General features: G+C 41.8%; 1 protein-coding gene across 1 annotated transcript in view; it reads right to left on the reverse strand.

Moving 5' to 3' along the window:
* The window catches only part of LOC126187640 (ionotropic receptor 93a), a 285,197-nt gene that overhangs the window by 243,588 nt on the left and 17,878 nt on the right, over window positions 1-23,731 (reverse strand). The window contains exon 3 of the mRNA XM_049928878.1: window positions 10,560-10,715. Within this exon, the coding sequence (XP_049784835.1) occupies window positions 10,560-10,715 (156 nt within the window). The remainder of the gene's footprint in view (window positions 1-10,559; window positions 10,716-23,731) is intronic.

Here is a 23,731-nt window from a genome sequence, read left to right on the forward strand (position 1 = left end):
CAGAGTCTGCGTTAACAACACAGTCTCTCTCTCTCCGTTATTTTTGTAACATCAAACAAAGAAAAACTACGAACTACAAAAATTTCGCTAACGTCACCTCGTAGAGGACTCAATAAGGTTTCACCCTGTCTCTCTCTTCCGATACAATGGAAACAAATGCTGTCTTCATGTTGACATAGACGATATGTGGTAGTCCCATAAATATATGTGTACTAGTCCACTGATACAGTTGACCAGTAATCGAAGTGCCTTCCGTAGACCTGTGTGAAGTTTTGTCACATGTATTAGGAGAAGACCATATCCCATATACTATCTCTCACAATAGAGGGTCCTTGTGTTGTTGTTTCATAAGCAGTTTGATACATTTTTTTTTTAATGTAACACATCGAAGCAGTGTGCGACTGCAGATGTGTACACATATATACATTTAGTTTTTCTACGATGACTATGAGGTCTGTCTAATATGTTTCGATCAATTAACTCCCACAGAAAGCTGAATGTCACGTGATGTAAACTGAGCATCTCCCACAACACAAGAATGCTTGGAATAAAAGACAGAGGCGGTGTTTCTTATTGACAAATATGTGGAAGACTTCTCAATATACGGAAACAGGAGGAATTTGGAACATTGTGCAGCGTTTCCAAACAGCTATCCGAAGGTGATGACCTCTACATTTAATCTTATCTTACACAGTGATGGGATAGCAGATGTCTCAGCGTTAAGTTTTCGAAGAGACCCTGAGTACTGATTTGTCATATCGCTGGCGCTTATTGCACCCAGATATGTGACCACTGTTTCGGTGTCCTCCAAATCTTTGGACATTGCATCTTTTTTTTATAACTTTCAATGCATAACCATATGTGGAACATGGAGTATTCTGTAGGAATGAAACCCATAGAACACAGATACCATGCACTATCAATTGTCAATCTCATCGGTGGAGGAATGGAATGATTTTCAAACAAGCAGGCGAGCATTTAAGTACCATCATCCCTCCACGTTTTTTGTAATATTTCCTTGAATTTTACGTATTTTCCATCAATTTTCGTAATTTTACTAAGTATTGCGTTATTTCAATGCATGTTACTAAATTATTCAGCGTCCAAACCACCACTCTCAACAAGTTGGCACGCCAACAAAACGTCTCATCACTTCCATCTCGTGATGCTATCAGCCAATGACATTACAGCAAGGTTCTCAATTTCTGTGTTATTGCTAAACCAGCCTCTCCATTACTTTGCGAGGATCATACTCAGGTGGACATATCGCAAACCCTGTTACGCTGTCTACATCACAATAAACAAATACTGTTTCTTAGTGTAGGAAATAGCCACCAGCTACGTTCCTTAGCAGAAACGCTATATAAATTCGGTAAGATTTTATTACGATTTTCCATCTCCCCCGCTGTGGATGGGACTCACAAAGCATTCTCGCATTTGTAGAATGAAATCTGCTGTCCTCTACTTCGAAATCAACTTCCCCTATGTTGAACCTATCAGTTAAGGACCCTAAGCAAAACTCTAGATGGCCTCTCTCTATGCATCTCGTAACTCTTCGTCAGTTTTAATCAACAATCCCTGCAACATTGTCTCCGCTTTAGTTTGCAGCTGACTAGAAGTAGAAAGGTTCTATACCCACTAATCCGACGTCTTGTATAGGAACATAACGAGCTGCGTTCTATGTAATCAATACATCTCGAAATTTTGTTTGCACAAAGATTATAACATGTGTTCCAAACTTGTACCGTACAACGCTAGTGACATGAACTGGCATTTTCATTCCAGTACCATACCTGCCATTCTGCGAAGACTGTTCCATACCAGTCTTATTCACATCATCTGTCCAATTGCACACGATCTCTCTAGCTGCTTGCATGCTGAGGAGTTTAGCACTCCTTATTGATGTGTTGTAGATATGAGCCTGATACATTTGAGAGCGTTGGGGTGATATAACAATCGATTAAGAAGAAGAGGAAACGTATGATTTATGCATAATGGGGCTCCAGACGGAAGGAGTTTGAAACTTTTTACGTAAATTGTTTGTGCTTTCAATTCTGTAGAACTGTTTCAGTGTCTGGATTCCATAGCAAGAAGGTACTTAGAAGAGAGAAATGATTGTAGAACATAAACACACATTCCTAAAGCTATACGGTTCTGCACTTAATCATGCTATAACGTTAAAGCAGTGTGGTTTCTGACGTATTAGTCATGTGGAATGAAACCCTGTTAACACTCCGATGCAGGAAATACGTTTCCAACACATGACATCTTTCACCCTGCAAATTTTCTATACCACTCACTAGTGTGAGAAACTTTGAGATGATAAAACTATTACTTTCTACTCCAAAAGAAAGAAACATAGATTCTATGTGATCCATACACTGTACAGCTTTCTGGAGGTATACAGCTCTCGCTGTTCATCTCCAATTACGGTTGGGAAATTATGCTGTGCTCGCATCAGTCCTATAAAATGATCTTCAGCAACGGAAAATACATGCAACAACACCTTATGAGGAATTAGAGTATGACATGTGAAATTACACATCACGTGCACCAACTTTGTGAACAAAACTCGAGTCTTTTCCACACACAACGTCTGTCAAGCAAATGTATATACAGGGATTGCAGTACTGCACAAATCTTAGTCACTAACTTAGAATCACCATAGTTATCAAGATGAAGACTCAATTTATATCAAAGATGTGTCAGGGAAATGGAGTACTTTACATACATCTTCGTTCATCTAGAGGAGGGTGCCAAAATAGGTTTTCCATCGCTTTGATATATATGCATTCATCACACATGCATTGGAAGTCCTCTACTGACTGTGGTAAGGAGAGGTTTGCTGTTAATGATTGCAGGTGGATATGGCTCTGAGTCACGAACAGAACAGGCAATTGAGTGTAAGTCAAGCGCAGGTTATAACACACAACTAATACAGCTTGAAAGAACAATGGAAAAAATACTTAAATGTGTGGTAAATGACCTGCCACAACATTGCCCTCTCTATAGAAAGCATCATCAGCCTAACATTGAATCATACCTCATACCAGCGCCTCTCAACCCATTACTCCATCTACTTTCTATCATCCTTTAACACAGATCCCTGTCAGTTTAGAAGCAGATGGTTCTCTTTTCTAGGAAAGCATTCAAAACAGCAATCAACTTCTACATATCCCTATTACCTCACTCGATATACAGCAGAACGTTGTTTAAAACAATGCAGCATCTGTTCTGTAAGGTTTTTGATAGCTGAGACCACATGGTTGTGATTGGCAGACAGTACAGAGAAACATATTCTAAATACTGTTTGTTAGAGTTTAAAAAACGTAAAGAGTCTTGCACAGGATAAAACTTATGATCCATTCTGTAGTTATGTATTGCAGCCCCCATGCTGGTACTATAAAGCTCTTCAGCTAAGGACTCTTTATAAATATCTGTAAGGTGGTTGCCAACAACTTCTGGGTCAAATCTCTACGTTTGGTGGTAATCGACATTACACAGACTGTCCTGGCGAAGGCGTTTGCTGCTACCGCTGCTGATGGTGTCGCTGGCTGAACGTTTCATCTTGTAATGCAAATGAATACCACTCAAACGAACAAACGGAGACTAGGAATGCTGATAAGCATACAATCAAACGCACTGGTAAACTGATGAAGACAGAATGAGAGCACGTGCCTGTCGTGACTTCTGTTAGGCTTCTTGCCTGGTTGATACCTAGGTTAAGCAGCCTACACTGCTGTTCCTACAGCTTCCTATGTGTTTTCTTCCATCTCTTTTTTGAATTGTCGTCTTGGTGTCACTAGTGAGGTCTTCTTCTTCTTTTGCTGCTGGTGCGTAGTCACTACTCGCACAGCAGGTCAGGCCAGCGTGTGGTTGGTCGCCAGTGGACTTGATTCCCAAGGCCTCTGACAAGTTGGTTGTCGGCTTCATTCGTTGCCGCGTAAAAGCTTGCCGCTAGTTGCCGAAAGCGCTGTTTAAGCGGTGATATTCCGGCAAGTTGGTGCAGTGGCGATATTCCGGCAAGTCAGTGGAATTCCCTTGTGGGGAAATCGCGTGGCAGGTGCAGTGCGAGCCTGAGGCTTTGTTCTGCACGGTCTGGAGCATCTTCACTGAGGTGTCGGCCGCGTTTCGCCAGAGTATGGCAGCGTACTCCAACACTGGCCTGATGGGTGTTAGGTAGAGTGTTCTACTGAAGTCCAGAGGTAATGTCGTCTCTGGGTTCAGTAGCTGGTACAGCACATCCTGGCCAGTGCCTTTGCCCGCACCTCCCGAATATGCGCCTTCCACGTCAGGTGCCTGTCGAGGGTAACGCCTAGGTACCGACCAGTACGTGACCACGGTATGGGGCCACCCATGATCTGCACCGGCCTGACGTCCGCTGGCACCTTCTTCCGCTTGAAAATCACAGTCTGGCTCTTGCCTGCGTTGAATTTGAGACGCCATTTTGTGGCCCAAGCTCTGAGCTCGTCGCAGGCGAGCTGCAGGCAACGACGCAGCAGTTGCACGGTCATGCTCCTCGCAAACAGAGCGTTGTCGTCCGCGTAGAGTGCCAGGTGAACCCTCGGCGTTTTCGGGACGTCTGCAGTGTAGAGGTAGTACAGTAGGGGGCCGAGGACGGACCCCTGTGGTACTCCCACTCTGATGGGGCGTGCTGTAGACTTCCCACCGCCGGCTTGCACGTGGAAGGTGCATAATGAGAGCATGTGCACCACAGCGAGGGTTTATATAACCTCTGACCCCTCTACCCGCCATTTTACCCAAGGAGCCAATAGGAGTGCAACATTCTACCCCACCTGCAGATGAATGCTGGTCAGAGCAAGCGGGACAAGTTGGTACTGGTCATGCTTTTCGTGCACTTGTGCACTTGTGGATCCATCCGAGAAAACGCCGGCGTCCAGTCTGCACAACTCTCTGTGGGGAGCTGCGGCTGCAAGCGGACGCGCTGCTGCTTTGCGAGTCCCCCAGTTACAACCACTCCTCATGTAGCAAACTATTGTGATACCGGTAATGTACTTAACATTATTTTGCACGATCGTCGTCAGAGTTTTGATGCGGTGTATTTGCACTCCTTTATTTTAGCAATGTATTGTTCCGAGTGTATTTTGCCATAATATATTTCAATTCCACATGCACCTGGGAGGACAGTGTAGTATTTTGTATGTGAGTGTATTTGAACCAAATTGTTTACAGGAACATCTGCAAATATCTTTAGGTGTTAAACACTTTACCTAATTTTTTTATGCACGAAATTATTCCGGAGTAGTGGAAGAAGACTGAGAGGTTTCACAAGTGTGCCACAATCTTTTTTTTTTTTCGAGACCGTTTCAAGAGTGGCGGTATACATCGCAAAATTGAGGTAATCTACTAAGCATCGATCTTTTCGAAAGCGTATTTAGAGAAGTATTCAGTTGGATTTAATAACTCCTGCAGCAGCTTGTGCTCAGAGGCAAGTATTCTTCCACAAAACTGCGCGAAGTGCTTCAGGGACGGTTTCACAAATGTGTCGCAATTGAGTCTACGTTCAAGTGTGGCGGTGGCGGTACTCCTCAGAATAAAACGTGTAATTGTTTAAATATTTCCACGTCATCTGCAAAGCTCTCTCTCTCTCTCTCTCTCTCTCTCTCTCTCTCTCTCTCTCTAACTATCTCTCTCTTTCTCTCTTTGTGCAATGGTACATTTAGTTCCTGTGATTAAAAAATGGAAATGAGTGTATGGCATCGTTGGCTGGGAGGCCCCATTCGAGAAAGTTCGGCCGCCAAGTGCAGGTCTTATTTCAGTCGATGCCACATTGGTCGACTTGCACACCAGTGATGAGGATGAAATGATGATGAGGACAATACAACACCCAATCCCCAAGCAGAGAAAATCTCCAACCCAGCAGGGAATCGAACCCGGCCCAGCTTGCATGGGAGGCGAGTTCCTGTGATACTTTCAAGTTATGTATAGGACAATATTTTGCAGCACCAGATGTAGTAACTCCTGAAGCAGTTTATGTTCATCAACAGAGGGTATTCTTGCTCTGGGGATGGGAAGGGGGGAACGGGGCACAGGTATTTCCGACACTACAGGATGTGTTTAGCAGCTACTGCATGACCATGCAGTAAGCCAGCACAGACACTTTGGGCAGGCAACGAAGCATGTTACCTGACCAAATCTCAAGGGCCCGTTGGAAGAGGCCACATGGCGGAGTGAGTGAACATCTTGCCTCCTGCACTTCGGAAGACTGACTGAGTAGACTTTTAGGGAATGATCTACATTTACAGCACACGAAAGTATCAATACAAGATTTCCAGCATAACTTGGTCCACATTCGACTTTACCCAATATCAATGCTACTGGACTTTCATTGGATGATCTACATTTACAGCACACACATTTATCAGTATGAGTTGTGAAGCATAACTTTGCCCATATTCATCTTCCCAAATAGCAATGCCATCGACACAGTCCTCAGATGCTAATATACTCCTCCTTCTCCAGCACAGACACTCATCCATTGAATACAGTACACAATTACGTCTGTCCTCCTAGTCCAGCACCTAGATAGAGACTCAGTCCTTTTCCCGCCATTTTTCCCCAGACCACCATCTTGACTATGCCATGGGAGGGGAGAGGGAATGAATGACAGCGCCCTCTGGTGGCAGGACTGTGAATGAGGTCAGTTGGACTCTGGACCTCATGATAAACACACTGGATGGAGCGGCTGCCTATAACAGCTCAAATTGTTTACATAAACAATGCACACCAAATAAAGTCTCATGTCCATTCTATCCAACAGCCCAGCACAGACTGAGTCCTTTTACCAACAAATTCCAGATGGGGAGGGGAGGGGAGTGGTGGGGGGAGGGGAGGGGGTTAGGTTAGTGGAGGTAGCCCAATTGACCTATTTCCCCACCAAAATTTGAATTTCCCCCCATAACGTCACTGTGACATTTCCACATCTATGGATGCCATCTTGGATCCGCCATCTGGAATAAATTTGACAACAACACAGAGGGGGGGGGGGGGGGGCAGAACATAGTTTGCCCTACAACTTACAGGAAAGTTATATACTGCCACAGTCTCAGTCTACTGGGTTTCAGTGGTTAATGAAGCTGTGGAAATACAAGTAGAAGACACCCTAACTCAATCGAGACAAGAGTTTGCGGCTCAACTAATCATAGAAATCATTTCACATCTACGCTCTCAAATGAAATATTCGTGCTAGGCATACTTATCAATAACGTATCCTGTAAGCATTGTGGATTTCCTAATTCTGCGATTGCATTTCTGTATTCTCAGGTGCATCGAGTTTAATCTGTGACTGACGCTCTTGTTACCAACTGTGTCATCTTTGCTGCATGCGCGTGTACCCTGCAGTGGGTAAAGTGATTTAAAAACTAGCAAGCAATTCACCTTGTGAATGTCTGAAAGGTTGTCTGTCGACATATCAGAAAAATGAGTAAAAAATATCCCAGACACATGTCCAAACAATGATGTAATAAAACAATACGCTCGAAAAACTTCAAGAAACACAAAGATCTTGTCATCTGGCTACACATACTAGATCTCCAGCATTAAAGAGCTATTTGAAGTGGATGTGACTATTGATCTGATTGACTGAGATGCAGGATTTCAACTTAGCATAGCATGGAAACCAGCACTGGGAGTACTAAAACATCAAGAGGCACAGACGAATGAATCCAACGAGTTAACACTGATAGGGAATCAATGTCAGGATACAAGCTCGGTGACAACACTTTCCTGCAACGCACATAAGAAGACCATGACCTGTTTCTCTGTCAGGGGGCTTTGGATGTGGACGTCCTCTAGGATTCATCTACGATGACGTTACAGTACCACCCTATGGTGTCTGTGTTTTTCTAGCAAGGGAGCCCATATATTAGTGAGTCATAACAGCAACATGTCAGTAAGCACCTGAAGCAAGCAACTGCCTCACTGAAATATTCACTACATTATTCGACTCAATGCTCATGAACCACTGTAGCAAGGTATGAATGAACTGGGCCAATTGAAGATTTCAGAAAGCCCGAAACGTTTCTTCACATACAATAAATTATTAAAAATGTCTAATTGCCTTATTTCTTCAAATAACTCAATCCACAGTGACAGAGCTCAACCATCATTAATACAGGCAAATTATTATGAATTGTAACAGCGAAATTTTGGACTCAAACAGTATTGTTGTGTTGTGTAAATGTAGTTCTCCACAACAGGTAACTTTCTCTGGGAGATGAGTGACACAATCATTTGAGGAAAAGGACTTCATATTTACTATATCTTATGCATGGTTCCCAAGATAAACACTGGTAAATTCTCATCATCATTACGATTTGTTAAAAGTTTTGTACTGATTATTAATATTTAACGGTTTAAACATTAACAATAGTTCATAATACATTATCAGCAGCTCACTGTAAATTTACAACAGTTTACTGTCAGTTTTAAGCACCCCACAGTAAATTTAAAGAAGCCTAGCATCAAATTTAATATGATTGTTTACTCTCAGAAGCACATGTTGTATTGGTTAATCTAGCAGCTCTCCACTTTCCTTACTGAAGGCAGATATTTCCACACTGAAACCTAGCACTCCTTCTCACATCTCATATTTCTTCTCTGAAATTCTGTCTTAGTAAACAAAATCCCACCAATTGGGGAAAATCGAATTAAGACATTGCCTCATATATGAGATATGATGTGAAGAGCTCCATCATGCTTAAAGTATAGTGGAAGTTCAGTTGTTTACAGAGTGCCCTCTGTTATTCAGGTAACATATTTTCCAAAAAATATACATGATTGTGTCTTGTTGACTGCATCTGCACACCACCAGTGGAAGAATGCTAAGCAGGCCCACATATCAAATGAATTTATCTCATGAAGCATTCGAGAAAGAGCATAATTCAATACACACTTCTTTTCAGACCAAGGACCTGTACTTACAGAAATAGCTGTTAATTGAACATACATTCTAAAACCACAATCTGCAACTGGTTTCCACGTGTCATACACATAAAACATTGCGACATGCAAATAAAAAGACTGACAGTGTCAATTCTTGAGATTTCAAGATGATACCAGTAATAAACTCACTTGGGAGGAATGTACTATGGCAATGCTGAAATGACTAAACACAATATTATTGCTTTATCGTCTGATACAGGAAATGAAAAAATAAAAATATCCGAAATACTTTGCTTACTTTCATTCAATAATGAAATCTGATATCAAAATCTGAGGTAATTCATTACCTAAGCCTGAACTTCTGTTATTTCAGAAGTGTAAAACACAATGACGTATAGCATAAATTTAAAACTTCCCTCTGAAGCTTATCCAGAGAACTCAGTGTATCAACAAATGCTTTTCAGTATATTTATTCCTTAATGAAATTACTCATAAATAATATATTTGTCTTTCAAACAAACAGATCAGTTCACTGAACTAATAACAGTACAGAAAATAAGAAAAGTTTACATAAAGAATTAAAATCACTTACTTTGGTTGGCAAATGTGCCCACTATTCAAAACCCACACTTTTTTGGTTAAAATTTTAGCTACCAATAAAGTACACTTTTAGAGAACAGGAAATAATTTGTTGGTGGCTTACTCCTTCAGCACTATTGACAAACTTCCTAGCAGAACCAACTCTCATAGTGCTATACAGGGTGAGTCACTAACTATTGCCACCAGGAATAACTCCAAAAGTATGATAGGAGCAGTAACGTTTGTGGGACAAATGTTGCATGGGACAGCAGGGGACATAATATGACGTTGGTTTTTTGTTGCTAGGTTCATGCCACCTTTGTGACTTCGTTGACCTTCAAAGACCTTACTGTTACACATCACTGGATTCGTCTTAATAGCCACTATCAGAAAGTAAGTACCAAACTATAGCATCCCATTTAGTAGTAGTAGTAGTAGCTTTATTCATCCATATATCTCTTTTTACAAGGATATAGGACATTTAAAAAATAATGTTGACCTTCATATCTCTGAAGCGGCCCCACCTAGCAACAAAAAACCAACGCCATATTATGTCCCCCACTGTCACATGCAACATTTGTACCTCAAACTTTTCAGCTACTGTCATACTTTTGGAGTTATTCTAGGTGGCAATAGTTAGTGACTCTCCGTGTATACATATATTTTTAACAATATCGCATAGCACATGAACTGGTATGAAACTTCTGCATCTCTTTAGCCCATTATTGTAACTGGTGAAACTTTATTTTTTTCGACGTCTGTCAACAGTAGTTTAATGAGATTATATCGTGCAGTTTAGGGCAATTTCAGTTACATTCTGTAGGATCATTAGCATACTAGTATCAGTTGTGTCGTTAATACATATTATGTATATTTATTTTTCTGGCATGTTGCATATCCTCTAGGATCTTGTTATAAAGCAAATTGAGTATTTAATCTTCCTTTAAAGGAAAATTTCAGTCCATCTTTAATGGAGTTGTATTTTTTCCTTTCCAATAAAAGTTTTAGCAAACATGGGAAAATTGTGGATTGTCCACTCTTGCAAAACATACCCTCCTGTAGTTTAAGTCTGTTACCTGGCTGACGCTGTTGGTGGAACAACACCACTGCAGAATTCCAGGACAGGGCACCTCCACTTCGCAAGTCCAGAACAAGCTGCGCCAGCTCATCTTTTACTGCTGTTATTGGCACAGTGATGGCTTGGCGTGGAGGTAATCTTGCACAAGGGCTATCTGGAAAGCAAAGAAGTAACCAGTAATAGTTTTTTCATTCCTGATGAGATAGATACCTGCAGTGTGTAAGGGTACTGATAACAACAGTGGTTAGCTGGGAATCACAATTATACCTTCGCCCACTCTCTGGTCTTCCTTTCTCAATCTATCCATTTGTTGCATTTCCAAGGCCATGTCCTGGCCTCCATTGTAATAACCCCTATCCCAAAACTCATGTCTTCTGACAACCACTACACCTCCCAACATACCTCCCACCAAACCCATTACCACCACATCTTCACAGCACCATTCAACTCTCCTATTCCAAATTTATCCTTTCCCACTTCAGGGTCAATAATTTAGCACAGTGCAATGCAATCATTTGTTTTTTACTATGGGCACCTGCAGAAATGTATATGAAAGGGGCAAGATTATAAGATTTCCATTTTTTGTATAATTAATTTGGTGCCTTAAGAACTTAATTTGGCATAAAACGTAGAAGACATATTCCACATCAAATGTCTGACTAATTAGCACTCAATATTTTTCAAATGTTATTCTGTATCATGTACGGCTATCTTATAAACTTCATGAATATTTACAAACTGTATGTTCTTATGTTGAAATGCAGGGAATCAGACCTACAAGTGACATTTCGGATCTGATATAGCCAGTGAGCGAGAATGACAGAATGATGAAAATGCAACACACCTTGAACATTCACAGACAGTATAATGAAAGGATGCTCATAAACACTATGAATTCTCTGACAGGAAAACTATACTTTTGAATTAAATGTAATATGTGTATTGGATTATTAAATTTCAATCAGAATAGTGCGAAATCTTGTAATAGAAACATGAGCATGGAATTTTGGGAGATTTGAATTGCTTTGTTGGACGCCATTAGAAAAGAACTGCTAAGACAGAGTCAACTTGAAGTCTAGCATATGCTGCTTATGGATCATTAAGTCAAGACTGAGATTACATTCAATCAAAAAAGTTTCATCAAAATAATTATCTTATCCATTTCACTTGATTGTATTAGATATTGTGATTTCATGGCAGAAACTTTGTATGCTTCGAATAGACAGAAGAGCTTGCAAATAATTACATGGTCTGAAGTTAAATTTTCAGTTCTAAAGTTTGTTAAGTTTTTTGTTCACTTGACACTGCTGCAGCCAAATGCTTATAAAGCATTTCGTCATTGCACCATGAAGATACTTGCAGTTTCATATATGTCATATAATAATTATCATAAAAAAGAAATAACAGAACATTACAGCAATCATTGAAGCTTCATAAAGAAGATGTGCGCTGACTGATCTACCATAAGTGAGTGAATTGTCAGTGTTTGTATATATGAAAGTGTGTTGATAAGAGGGTATATTCAGATTAATGATTTTCTTGGCTATCAAAACTTGGAAGTGACTCAATCTGTACAGTTTACATTAACCTCCTGAAAGTTACTTACTTTGTTGATATATGCTTTATTGCTTTAAGAATCATGACACGAATTAATGATGACATTCTGAAACTTATTTGGTGGAGAAATCTAAAGTATAAATTTCAATAAAGTGGACTTTGACTGTGTGGTTGCACTCTATCAGTACTTGGATAGGACGTAAAAATGGATACACCACTTACAATATAATTATTCGAGATAATTCTCTACTAGAGAGCCTTTCTGTGTACAGTTAGATGATCACAGTTACATGGACATTTAGTAATTGTGTAGTGGTACACACCAATAACCTGACACAGACACGCACCTAACAACTTTATACTAATAACAGTGAGGACAATGCAAGGTAAACTGCTTTGACACCTTAAAGGTATGTGTAAATGCCAAGTGCATCTTCTGGTATTTATAAATTGAATATGGAAACCCTTTTTTCATTTAATGACCTACACTCCTGGAAATGGAAAAAAGAACACATTGACACCGGTGTATCAGACCCACCATACTTGCTCCGGACACTGCGAGAGGGCTGTACAAGCAATGATCACACGCACGGCACAGCGGACACACCAGGAACCGCGGTGTTGGCCGTCGAATGGCGCTAGCTGCGCAGCATTTGTGCACCGCCGCCGTCAGTGTCAGCCAGTTTGCCGTGGCATACGGAGCTCCATCGCAGTCTTTAACACTGGTAGCATGCCGCGACAGCGTGGACGTGAATCGTATGTGCAGTTGACGGACTTTGAGCGAGGGCGTATAGTGGGCATGCGGGAGGCCGGGTGGACGTACCGCAGAATTGCTCAACACGTGGGGCGTGAGGTCTCCACAGTACATCGATGTTGTCGCCAGTGGTCGGCGGAAGGTGCACGTGCCCGTCGACCTGGGACCGGACCGCAGCGACGCACGGATGCACGCCAAGACCGTAGGATCCTACGCAGTGCCGTAGGGGACCGCACCGCCACTTCCCAGCAAATTAGGGACACTGTTGCTCCTGGGGTATCGGCGAGGACCATTCACAACCGTCTCCATGAAGCTGGGCTACGGTCCTGCACACCGTAAGGCCGTCTTCCGCTCACGCCCCAACATCGTGCAGCCCGCCTCCAGTGGTGTCGCGACAGGCGTGAATGGAGGGACGAATGGAGACGTGTCGTCTTCAGCGATGAGAGTCGCTTCTGCCTTGGTGCCAATGATGGTCGTATGCGTGTTTGGCGCCGTGCAGGTGAGCGCCACAATCAGGACTGCATACGACCGAGGCACACAGGGCCAACACCCGGCATCATGGTGTGGGGAGCGATCTCCTACACTGGCCGTACACCACTGGTGATCGTCGAGGGGACACTGAATAGTGCACGGTACATCCAAACCGTCATCGAACCCATCGTTCTACCATTCCTAGACCGGCAAGGGAACTTGCTGTTCCAACAGGACAATGCACGTCCGCATGTATCCCGTGCCACCCAACGTGCTCTAGAAGGTGTAAGTCAACTACCCTGGCCAGCAAGATCTCCGGATCTGTCCCCCATTGAGCATGTTTGGGACTGGATGAAGCGTCGTCTCACGCGGTCTGCACGTCCAGCACGAACGCTGGTCCAACTGAGGCGCCAGGTGGAAATGGCATGGCAAGCCGTTCCACAGGACTACATCCAGCATCTCTACGATCGTCTCCATGGGAGAATAGCAGCCTGCATTGCTGCGAAAGGTGGATATACACTGTACTAGTGCCGACATTGTGCATGCTCTGTTGCCTGTGCCTATGTGCCTGTGGTTCTGTCAGTGTGATCATGTGATGTATCTGACCCCAGGAATGTGTCAATAAAGTTTCCCCTTCCTGGGACAATGAATTCATGGTGTTCTTATTTCAATTTCCAGGAGTGTATAATTATGTACTCATATAACTAAATAATACATATTCAGTGTGTTATGATATAAATCTAGAAAATGTTCATAAAAGTTATTTTAAATCATATGCCAGAAATGTTCTGTTGATATGGAAAATTTAAAGTCTAAAATAGAACACAATCAGATACACTGTTGGCTATCAACAAAAATTGCTGGCAGAAGAGGCCACTGATTAATGCACCTCAATACAAGAAGCAAATTTAAAAAGTTGCTTGTTATACTTTGGCCCCACCTATAACATTTTTTTTTTTGCTTACAAAACTTGTCATGCTTAATGCATTTATTGAATTATTTTAATACCATCCACTTTTAATGATGATTTCCAATAAAATTTAAACGAAATGAATTTGGAAGCCACATTTTTCGGGTTATTTGCTCAAAGTGTAACCCAGGAGAGAAGAATATGACAAACTCTCCCACAGAATCCACAGACTGACCAGTAGAAGTGACTGTTAAAAGTATAGGACTGAACCAATGCAGTTGCATATGTAATAGGTAACATGTGCAGGAATGTGTAAAATTGTTATTTGTAGAAAGTCTCATTTAAACTTATAGCTAGATCTTTTTTTGGGAGGGCTTTTAGGTGATACTTGTTAACAATGCAAATCAAATAATAATCTTTCCTGTAAATTTGTACGGTGACACATATTTCGGGTTAGCGGAATGAAAGCAGAGCTCACCATCTGCAGCATCGTCGACAGGACTGACTGCGGACCTCTGGTACAGAGCCGAGTGGAGGGTCTGAATCAGAGGCTGAGACGGTTCTGCGACCGTGTGGGCAGCAGATTCCTCGGCTGGAGTCCACTACACACACCAGGAGGCTACACGGGTAGCAGGGGTTGTGTGGCGTGGACTGGGAGGTTTTTTAGGTTAGATGGCCTCGGGCAAGTATAGAAAGGGCAACAGCCTCAAAGGGTGCGGGAAAAGTCAGGACATGCGAGGACCAAGCAGCAATCGGCATTGTAATTGTAAACTGTCGAAGCTGCACTGGTAAAGTACCAGAACTTCAAGCGCTGATAGAAAGCACCGAAGCTGAAATCGTTATAGGTACGGAAAGCTGGCTGAAGCCAGAGATAAATTCTGCCGAATTTTTTACAAAGGCACAGACAGTGTTTAGAAAGGATAGATTGCATGCAACCGGTGATGGCGTGTTTTTCGCTGTTAGTAGTAGTTTATCCTGTAGTGAAGTAGAAGTGGATAGTTCCTGTGACTTATTATGGTTGGAGGTTACACTCAACAACCGAGCTAGGTTAATAATTGGCTCCTTTTACCGACCTCCCGACTCAGCAGCATTAGTGGCAGAACAACTGAGAGAAAATCTGGAATACATTTCATATAAATTTTCTCAGCATGTTATAGTCTTAGGTGGAGATTTCAATTTACCAGATATAGACTGGGACACTCAGATGTTTAGGACGGGTGGTAGGGACAGAGCATCGAGTGACATTATACTGAGTGCACTATCTGAAAATTACCTCGAGCAATTAAACAGAGAACCGACTCGTGGAGATAACATCTTGGACCTACTGATAACAAACAGACCCGAACTTTTCGACTCTGTAAGCGCAGAACAGGGAATCAGTGATCATAAGGCCGTTGCAGCATCCCTGAATATGGAAGTAAAGAGGAGTATAAAAAAAGGAAGGAAGGTTTATCTGTTTAGCAAGAGTAATAGAAGGCAGATTTCAGACTACCTAACAGACCTAAACGAAAATTTCTGTTCCGACACTGACAATGTTGAGTGTTTATGGAAAAAGTTCAAGGCAATCGTAATATGCGTTTTAGACAGGTACGTGCCGAGTAAAACTATGAGGGACGGGAAAAACCCACCGTGATTCAACAACAAAGTTAGGAAACTACTGCGAAAGCAAAGGGAGCTTCACTGCAAGTTTAAACGCAGCCAAAACCTCTCAGACAAACAGAAGCTAAACGATGTCAAAGTTAGCGTAAGGAGGGCTATGCGTGAAGCGTTCAGTGAATTCGAAAATAAAATTCTATGTACCGATTTGACAGAAAATCCTAGGAAGTTGGTCTTACGTTAAATCAGTAAGTGGCTCGAAACAGCATGTCCAGACACTCTGGGATGATGATGTCATTGAACCAGAGGATGACACGCGTAAAGCTGAAATACTAAACACCTTTTTCCTTCACTAAATCCTCGCACAAACGAAAAAATGGCTGACGTCGAAATAAGTGTCAAAGGAATAGAAAAGCAACTGGAATCACTCAACAGAGGAAAGTCCACTGGACCTGATGGGATACCAATTCGATTCTACACAGAGTACGCGGAAGAACTTGCCCCCCTTCTAACAGCCGTGTACCGCAAGTCTCTAGAGGAACGGAAGGTTCCAAATGATTGGAAAAGAGCACAGGCAGTCCCAGTCTTCAAGAAGGGTCGTCGAGCAGATGCGCTAAACTATAGACCTATATCTCTGACGTCGATCTGTTGTAGAATCATAGAACATGTTTTATCCTCGCGTATCATGTCGTTTCTGGAAACACAGAATCTACTCTGTAGGAATCAACATGGATTCCAGAAACAGCGATCGTGTGAGACCCAACAACTCGCTTTATTTGTTCATGAGACCCAGAAAATATTAGATACAGGCTCCCAGGTAGATGCCATTTTCCTTGACTTCCGGAAGGCGTTCGATACAGTCCCGTACTGTCGCCTGATAAACAAAGTAAGAGCCTACAGAATATCAGACCAGCTGTGTGGCTGGATTGAAGAGTTTTTAACAAACAGAACACAGCATGTTGTTCTCAATGGAGAGACGTCTACAGACGTTAAAGTAACCTCTGGCGTGCCACAGGGGAGAGTTATGGGACCATTGCTTTTCACAATATATATAAATCACCTAGTAGATAGTGTCGGAAGTTCCATGCGGCTTTTCGCGGATGATGCTGTAGTATACAGAGAAGTTGCAGCATTAGAAAATTGCAGCGAAATGCAGGAAGATCTGCTGCAGATAGGCACTTGGTGCTGGGAGTGGCAACTGACCCTTAACATAGACAAATGTAATGTATTGCGAATACATAGGAAGAAGGATCCTTTATTGTATGATTATAAGATAGCGGAACAAAAACTGGTAGCAGTTACTTCTGTAAAATATCTGGGCGTATGCGTGCGGAACGATTTGAAGTGGAATGATCATATAAAATTAATTGTTGGTTAGGCGGTTACCAGGTTGAGATTCATTGGGAGAGTCATTAGAAAATGTAGTCCATCAACAAAGGAGGTGGCTTACGAAACACTCGTTCGACCTATACTTGAGTATTGCTCATCAGTGTGGGATCCGTACCAGGTCGGGTTGACGGAGGAGATAGAGAAGATAGAAAGATGAGCGGCGCGTTTCGTCACAGGGTTATTTGGTAAGCGTGATAGCTTTACGGAGATGTTTGGCAAACTCAAGTGGCAGACTCTGCAAGAGAGGCGCTCTGCATCGCGGTGTAGCTTGCTGTCCAGGTTTCGAGAGGGTATCGAATATATTGCTTCCCCCTACTTACACCTCCCGAGGAGATCACGAATGTAAAATCAGAGAGATTCTAGCGCGCACGGAGGCTTTCCTACAGTCGTTCTTCCCGCGAACCATACGCGACTGGAACATGAAAGGGAGGTAATGACACTGGTACGTAAAGTGCCCTCCGCCACACACTGTTGGGTGGCTTGCGGAGTATAAATGCAGATGTAGATGTAGGTTCTAAATATTCCATAACAAAATCTCAATGGAACACAACATGAAAAGAAAATACTTGTGTCAATTTGTAATACATGAAACATGGTTATTGAAGCAGAATTACGTCTTAAGCACACACAATTTAACGTCAGCGACCTATTATTTTCAGCTCTTTGGGAAACTGTACAATTATACACACATAACCCTGCATAGTGTTATTATTTTCTGTTGAAAAACGCTAACGATTAATTTTCTCCAGGAAGGTAGTTAATGATTTATGGTCCCACTCCCCATCAGATAGCTGAAATACACTTGTGTCCAGAATTAAAGCCAGAAACCGCTATATCCCCAACTGCATCTAATTGACGGTATAATCATACAAACTGTCAACAGATGTCCGTACAATCGTATTCTGCCCGGAAGATGGTATTCTCGTCAACTTACAACCACGCCAACGAATGTGGTAGTGTGTGCCGTGTAGTTCTACATCCACAATCGCCGTTTATACAGTAACAGGTGGGACGGTAAGACACAAAGAAGACGCCTACCAGACTCTATACGGTGGAGGACCATAAACAGAAAGGAAGCAGAACACTCGCAAACTGACGTGGCCCAATGGCTTAATGAGAATCGTTCTGCTGTTTCTCGGGTGTGGCGACAATGTATAGAGACTGAAACAGTGTCCTGAAGATCAGGGCATGGCCGACCATGTGTGATATCAGATAGAGAGGAGTGTTATTTGGCTGTAAGGGCACGACAGTACCGCCTTAGTACTGCACAGCAACTGGAATTTGACCCCGTAGCATCCACTGGGCGTGTCGTATTGAGATAAACGGTACCAGAAGGCTTCGGCAAAGTGGCCTTTAGTGTCAGACGCCTGCTGTATGTGTACCTTTCATGCGTCTTCACAGAAGGGAACGTCCAAAGTGGTGGAATCAACATACCACGTCGAAGAGTGGGTCAATGATATTTTCACAGATGAGTTCCGATTTGGTCTGAAGAGTAATTATCCAAGATTTCGCATCGGGAAGGAGCGTGGAACACGATTTTGGGACCCAAGCATTGTGTAAAGAGATCGATATCGAGGACGATCCCTAATGGTGTGGGCAGGGATTATGTGGACCACTCGAACACATCTTCATGAAATTGTACACCTGAAACGACAAGGTTTAACTGCTGTCAGATATCGTGACGTGATGGTTCAACAGGCTCTGAGCACTATGGTACTTAACTTCTGAGGTCATCAGTCCCCTAGAACTTAGAACTACTTAAACCTAACTAACCGAAGGACATCACACATATCCATACCCGGGGCAAGATTCGAATCTGCGACCGTAGCGGTAGCGCGGTTCCAGACTGTAGCGCCTAGAACCGCTCGGCCACTTCGGCCGGCAGTGACGAGGTCATGGGACCTCATATGCGGTTGTTGCGAGGAGGTGTGGACGATAATGCTCGATCTCATAGAGAATTAGTGTTTGATGTCTTGGAAACGGAAAATGTTGCATCCATGGAGTGGCCTGCTCTCTCTCCCGATCTGAATCCTATAGAACGGATATGGGATGTACTAGGGAGGCAGGTTGCATCATGTCTGCATCCACCTACCACTCTCCAAGACTTGTGAGCAGCTCTGCAGCAAGAATGGACGCTATTGCCTCAACATGAGATTTATGACATCATTCACAGCACGCCCTGTCGTTGTCATGCCTGTATTGCTGTCATAGGTGTTCACACCCCCTACTGAGCACATTAACCAGTTGTTGGAATAAATGTGTGCAAGTCCGTCAAGTTGGAAAAAATTAAGAACAGTTTTACCTACTGTTATGCATATAGCTGTTATTTCTGTTGTGTATTCTTTACATTGTTCCTACTTTACTATCACCTGTTTATACTGTTTCATTGCAAAATAAAAGCAAACTTGCAAAATTTCCATTTGTTGCTTTAATTTTGAGCACAAGTGTAATTAGGATAATTTCTTACCCTGTTCTAAAAGGATCCTTATCACTGACTTCATTAGAATAATTTGTTACTCCCTCCCACTTTTCTCTCCAAGCTTTTTAAGGGCAGTTACCCTATTGGTTACCTCAAGGTCAAGATGGCGTCCACTGCAGCATCATGGGCCAAGATGGCTGCTGAAAGTGGCTGCCTCTGTGAATTGTGGCATGAGTCTGTCCAGCCAAAATGACGGCCCAAGATGGCTACCTTTATCTCATCAGAAATTTATTTAGAGTTCCACTGCTTATTTGATGTGTTTTTAGATACTTGCATATTGGATAGTCTATTTATTTCAACATTTAGGAATGCTTTGAGTGACCCAGACGTGCGTGTAGCAGAACTGTGTTTTAGACATGCTCCAACTTTCAAGAGTTGTTACAATTAGACTTTTTATGTGGTCATGCTGTATCCACAGGGTGTCTGCCACCAACCCTGGCACTGTCTCTGACGCATGCCAGTGACCAGACAGCTGCATCTCTTTTCTCTCCTCCCAAAGCCTTGTACCCACGTGTCTCGGATGGCTGGTGGCCACAGCTACCTCTTGGCCATGACACCTTACTCTCCAGATGTCTGTATACTACATTATGCAGACGTCTGGACACAGCAAACTCCATTTTTCTGCCTGCCCTTACCTCATTTCCCCAACACCTCGCAAACTTCCAGCTGGTAGAGCCACCGGCAAATTCACACACACTCTTCACTCTCCTCTTGACCCTCATCAACTAGGTAAGACGAGACTTCACGATCAGAATCTTCATCAATATTCATTTAACCTTTTAGCATGAAACATTCATGCAGTGAGGCTATATCAGGGGAGGGAGATGTAAGTTGCATATGTCCTCGTACTTATGCTTGCATTTCAAGTAAGTAACGAAAAACCATTTGTATATGTATGTTAGCGCCTGTGGTTGTTTATAGGTACGATACAATGAATTTTTTCTCACTTTATAGATGACAACAATAACATATATTGTATACCATCGTCCTATATCCCTCTTCCAACGAGCGTAGCAGTTAAAAAGGAGCATTATTTACGTCCAAAATAGAGACAACCTCCGATTTGTACGGTCGTTCTGGTTTCGAAAAAAAATACACGACAAATTCACAGCGTATAAGTCAATAAGAGATGTTTAATATTTGTGGGCACTATAACTTTGCTCGTATTGATTTCCCCATGAAATCAAAATCTGAGATGAAGAATCTTGACGTATCAGTTCATATTTACAGCCTGAAGGAAAGCAAACCAGATGAGCACAATATTTGCAGAATTTTTCACTTTTCCGGTTTAGTTAGTCAGTGCCAAAAACATGCAGATATTTTGTAATTCTTTCAGGGCGATAAAATCACTACTTCGACACCAAGAGCATATCTCACCTCTCTTCCTCCCAATTAAATTCACATGGTCACACAAGCATGTTTACCCTAGGTCCGAGGTCGGCAACCTGCGGCTCGCGAGCCACATGCGGCCCTTTGGATGTGAAGCTGCGGCTCTTTAGTTCCATACGCAGATATTATTTACTTTATCAGAAAAAAATTTTTTAATCATTCTGAATCGATTAACGAGGATTAGGCACCATTTCTACCCCTCACAATCGGCCCATTGTTCTCACTTTTCACCGCACCGCCCCCCTCGACACTGGTCACTGTCGCACCGCGATAAGCAAGTTCTGAGTTTTGACAAGTCCGTTCATGCCAGTCAGCGATCACCGCACACGGGAGGCGACCACAGAGTGAGACAAACAGTGTTTCGTGTCTGAATTATTCGTTTTAATAATCCAAGTATTGGAGATGAATTCAATCGGGATTGTAAGGAGTCGTTCGCTTTCATATGCAACTTAGATAGCCTTACGACTTGTCATATTTGCCACGAAAAACTCTCACACAAAAGAAATAAAATTTAGAGAGACACTTCACTACAAAACATACATAGTTTGCTACTAAATATCCAGCGGCGAAGAACGAAAAAAAGCTGTCGACGAGCTCCAGAAACAAGTACAGCAATCAAGTTCCATGCTAAGTAACTGGACGTAATCTACAAATGTTAATCTGCCAAGTATCGTGGTATCACTAGAAATTGCAAAAAAAGGTAAACTATTCACAGATGGCGAGTATGTCAAAGATTGCTTCATACGTGCATCTGAAGTACTATTTCGTGATTTCAAAAACAAACCAGAAATCTTGAAAAAAATCAAAGATCTGCCACTATCCGCTAATACAGTACAAGATAGAATAAGTAAAATGTCTTCAAATGTAACACATTTGCTGGTGGAAGACGTTCAACTGGCTTCTGCCTTATCGCTTGCCGTCGATGAGTCTTGCGATATAAAAGACACGGCACAAGTTGCCCTTTTTGTGAGGTATATGTCTTCCCAAGGTCCGAAAGAAGAACTTCTAGGATAGCGAGTGCCGTGCAGAAATGCCCCGACGATAATAAGATCGATTCAAATAAAATCGTTTCAATAGCAACTGATGGAGCCAGAAGTATGACAGGAAAAAATAAAGGGACAACAACGATTCTTCAGAGCAAAATAAACCACGAAATTCTTACGTTTCACTGCATAATACACCAAGAAGCGCTTTGTGCGCAAACATTTCCGGCCGAAATAGTTGAGATCATGAATTTGGTAATCAGGATTGTTAACAGCATCTTGTCAAAAGCACTCTACCATCGTCACTTTAAAGAATTCTTAAACGAAATGGAGACTCAGTATTCCGACCTCCTCCTTCACAATAAAGTGCGATGGCTTTCTAAGGGTAAGGAGTTAAAACGTTTTGCTTTGTGCTTGAATGAAGCAAATACATTCCTCAATGAAAAAGGCATTAATCACCCTGAATTAGAGAACAGCGGACGGCTGAAAAACATTTACTTAATGGTGGATATGACGACGAAATTAAATGAGCTGAATCTAAAAATGCAAGGAAAGGGAAACTCAGCTTGGGTTTTGGTAGAAGAATTGGTTTGTTTCGAAGAAAAATTAATTATTTTTGCAGAATATATTCAGAGCGGTAAATTACTTCATTTTCAATTTCCAAAGCAATATCGCGATAAAACCAGTGCAACTGTTGACTCGAGTTACTTCAGTAGAGTTGTTAAAAAAATGAAAGATGAATTTGCTGACAGATTTCAGCAATTCAAAGGCAACAAACCCACGCTAGCATTCATAATAAATCCTCTCAACGCAAATAGTTACGAAATCCACATTGAGCCATTTGGAGTTGATAGTGGATCTCTAGAAATGCAATTAATCGATTTAAAAAGTAAAGCTTTGCGGAATGGAAAATTCACAGAGTTGAAAAGCAAATTGGAAGAATTGGAAGTCCAGAAATATATGTACGTAACGCAACAAAAGTGGACAGCTTTAAAGGAAATGGCGCGAATTGAGGCACTTATACTCGATGCTTGGAATAGTCTTCCGGATTGCTACAGTTAGGTGAAGAAGTTGGTATTTGGATTGCTGACTATCTTCGGATCGACATATTCGTGCGAGCAAGCGTTCTCTTGCATGAATATAATTAAAAGTAAAGTAAGGAGCCAACTAATGAATGAAAATTTAGAGTCATGTTTGAAATTTGAAACAACAAGTTATGAACCAAATTCATCCGAACTTTATAAAACCATGCAAAGCCAACGCTCCCATTGAATTTGTTCGCTCGAATGTATGTTACTGTTTTTTTTTCATTTTTAAGTGTATGTTACATTGTTGAGTAAAGTACAAATTTTCTACTTGAATAATTATGCAACAAAGCCATCGCTCCCATTGAATTTGTTTGCTCAATTGTTTGTTATTGAAGTACAAGTTAGTGTTGTAAGTTAATATTTAATTGTTTTAATGTTTTACTTCAACTATAAGTGATTATGTAATTATATATATATATATATATATATATATATATATATATATATATATAATCTAATTTGTTGTGAAAAAACACTACTTATAGTATATGAATGATTAGTTTTTTTCGTCAAAAAATTTTATTTATGCAAGTACTATTTATTGTTGGCAAGAA

Source organism: Schistocerca cancellata, chromosome 1 (assembly GCF_023864275.1).
Source record: "Schistocerca cancellata isolate TAMUIC-IGC-003103 chromosome 1, iqSchCanc2.1, whole genome shotgun sequence".
NCBI classification, from domain to species: domain Eukaryota; kingdom Metazoa; phylum Arthropoda; class Insecta; order Orthoptera; family Acrididae; genus Schistocerca; species Schistocerca cancellata.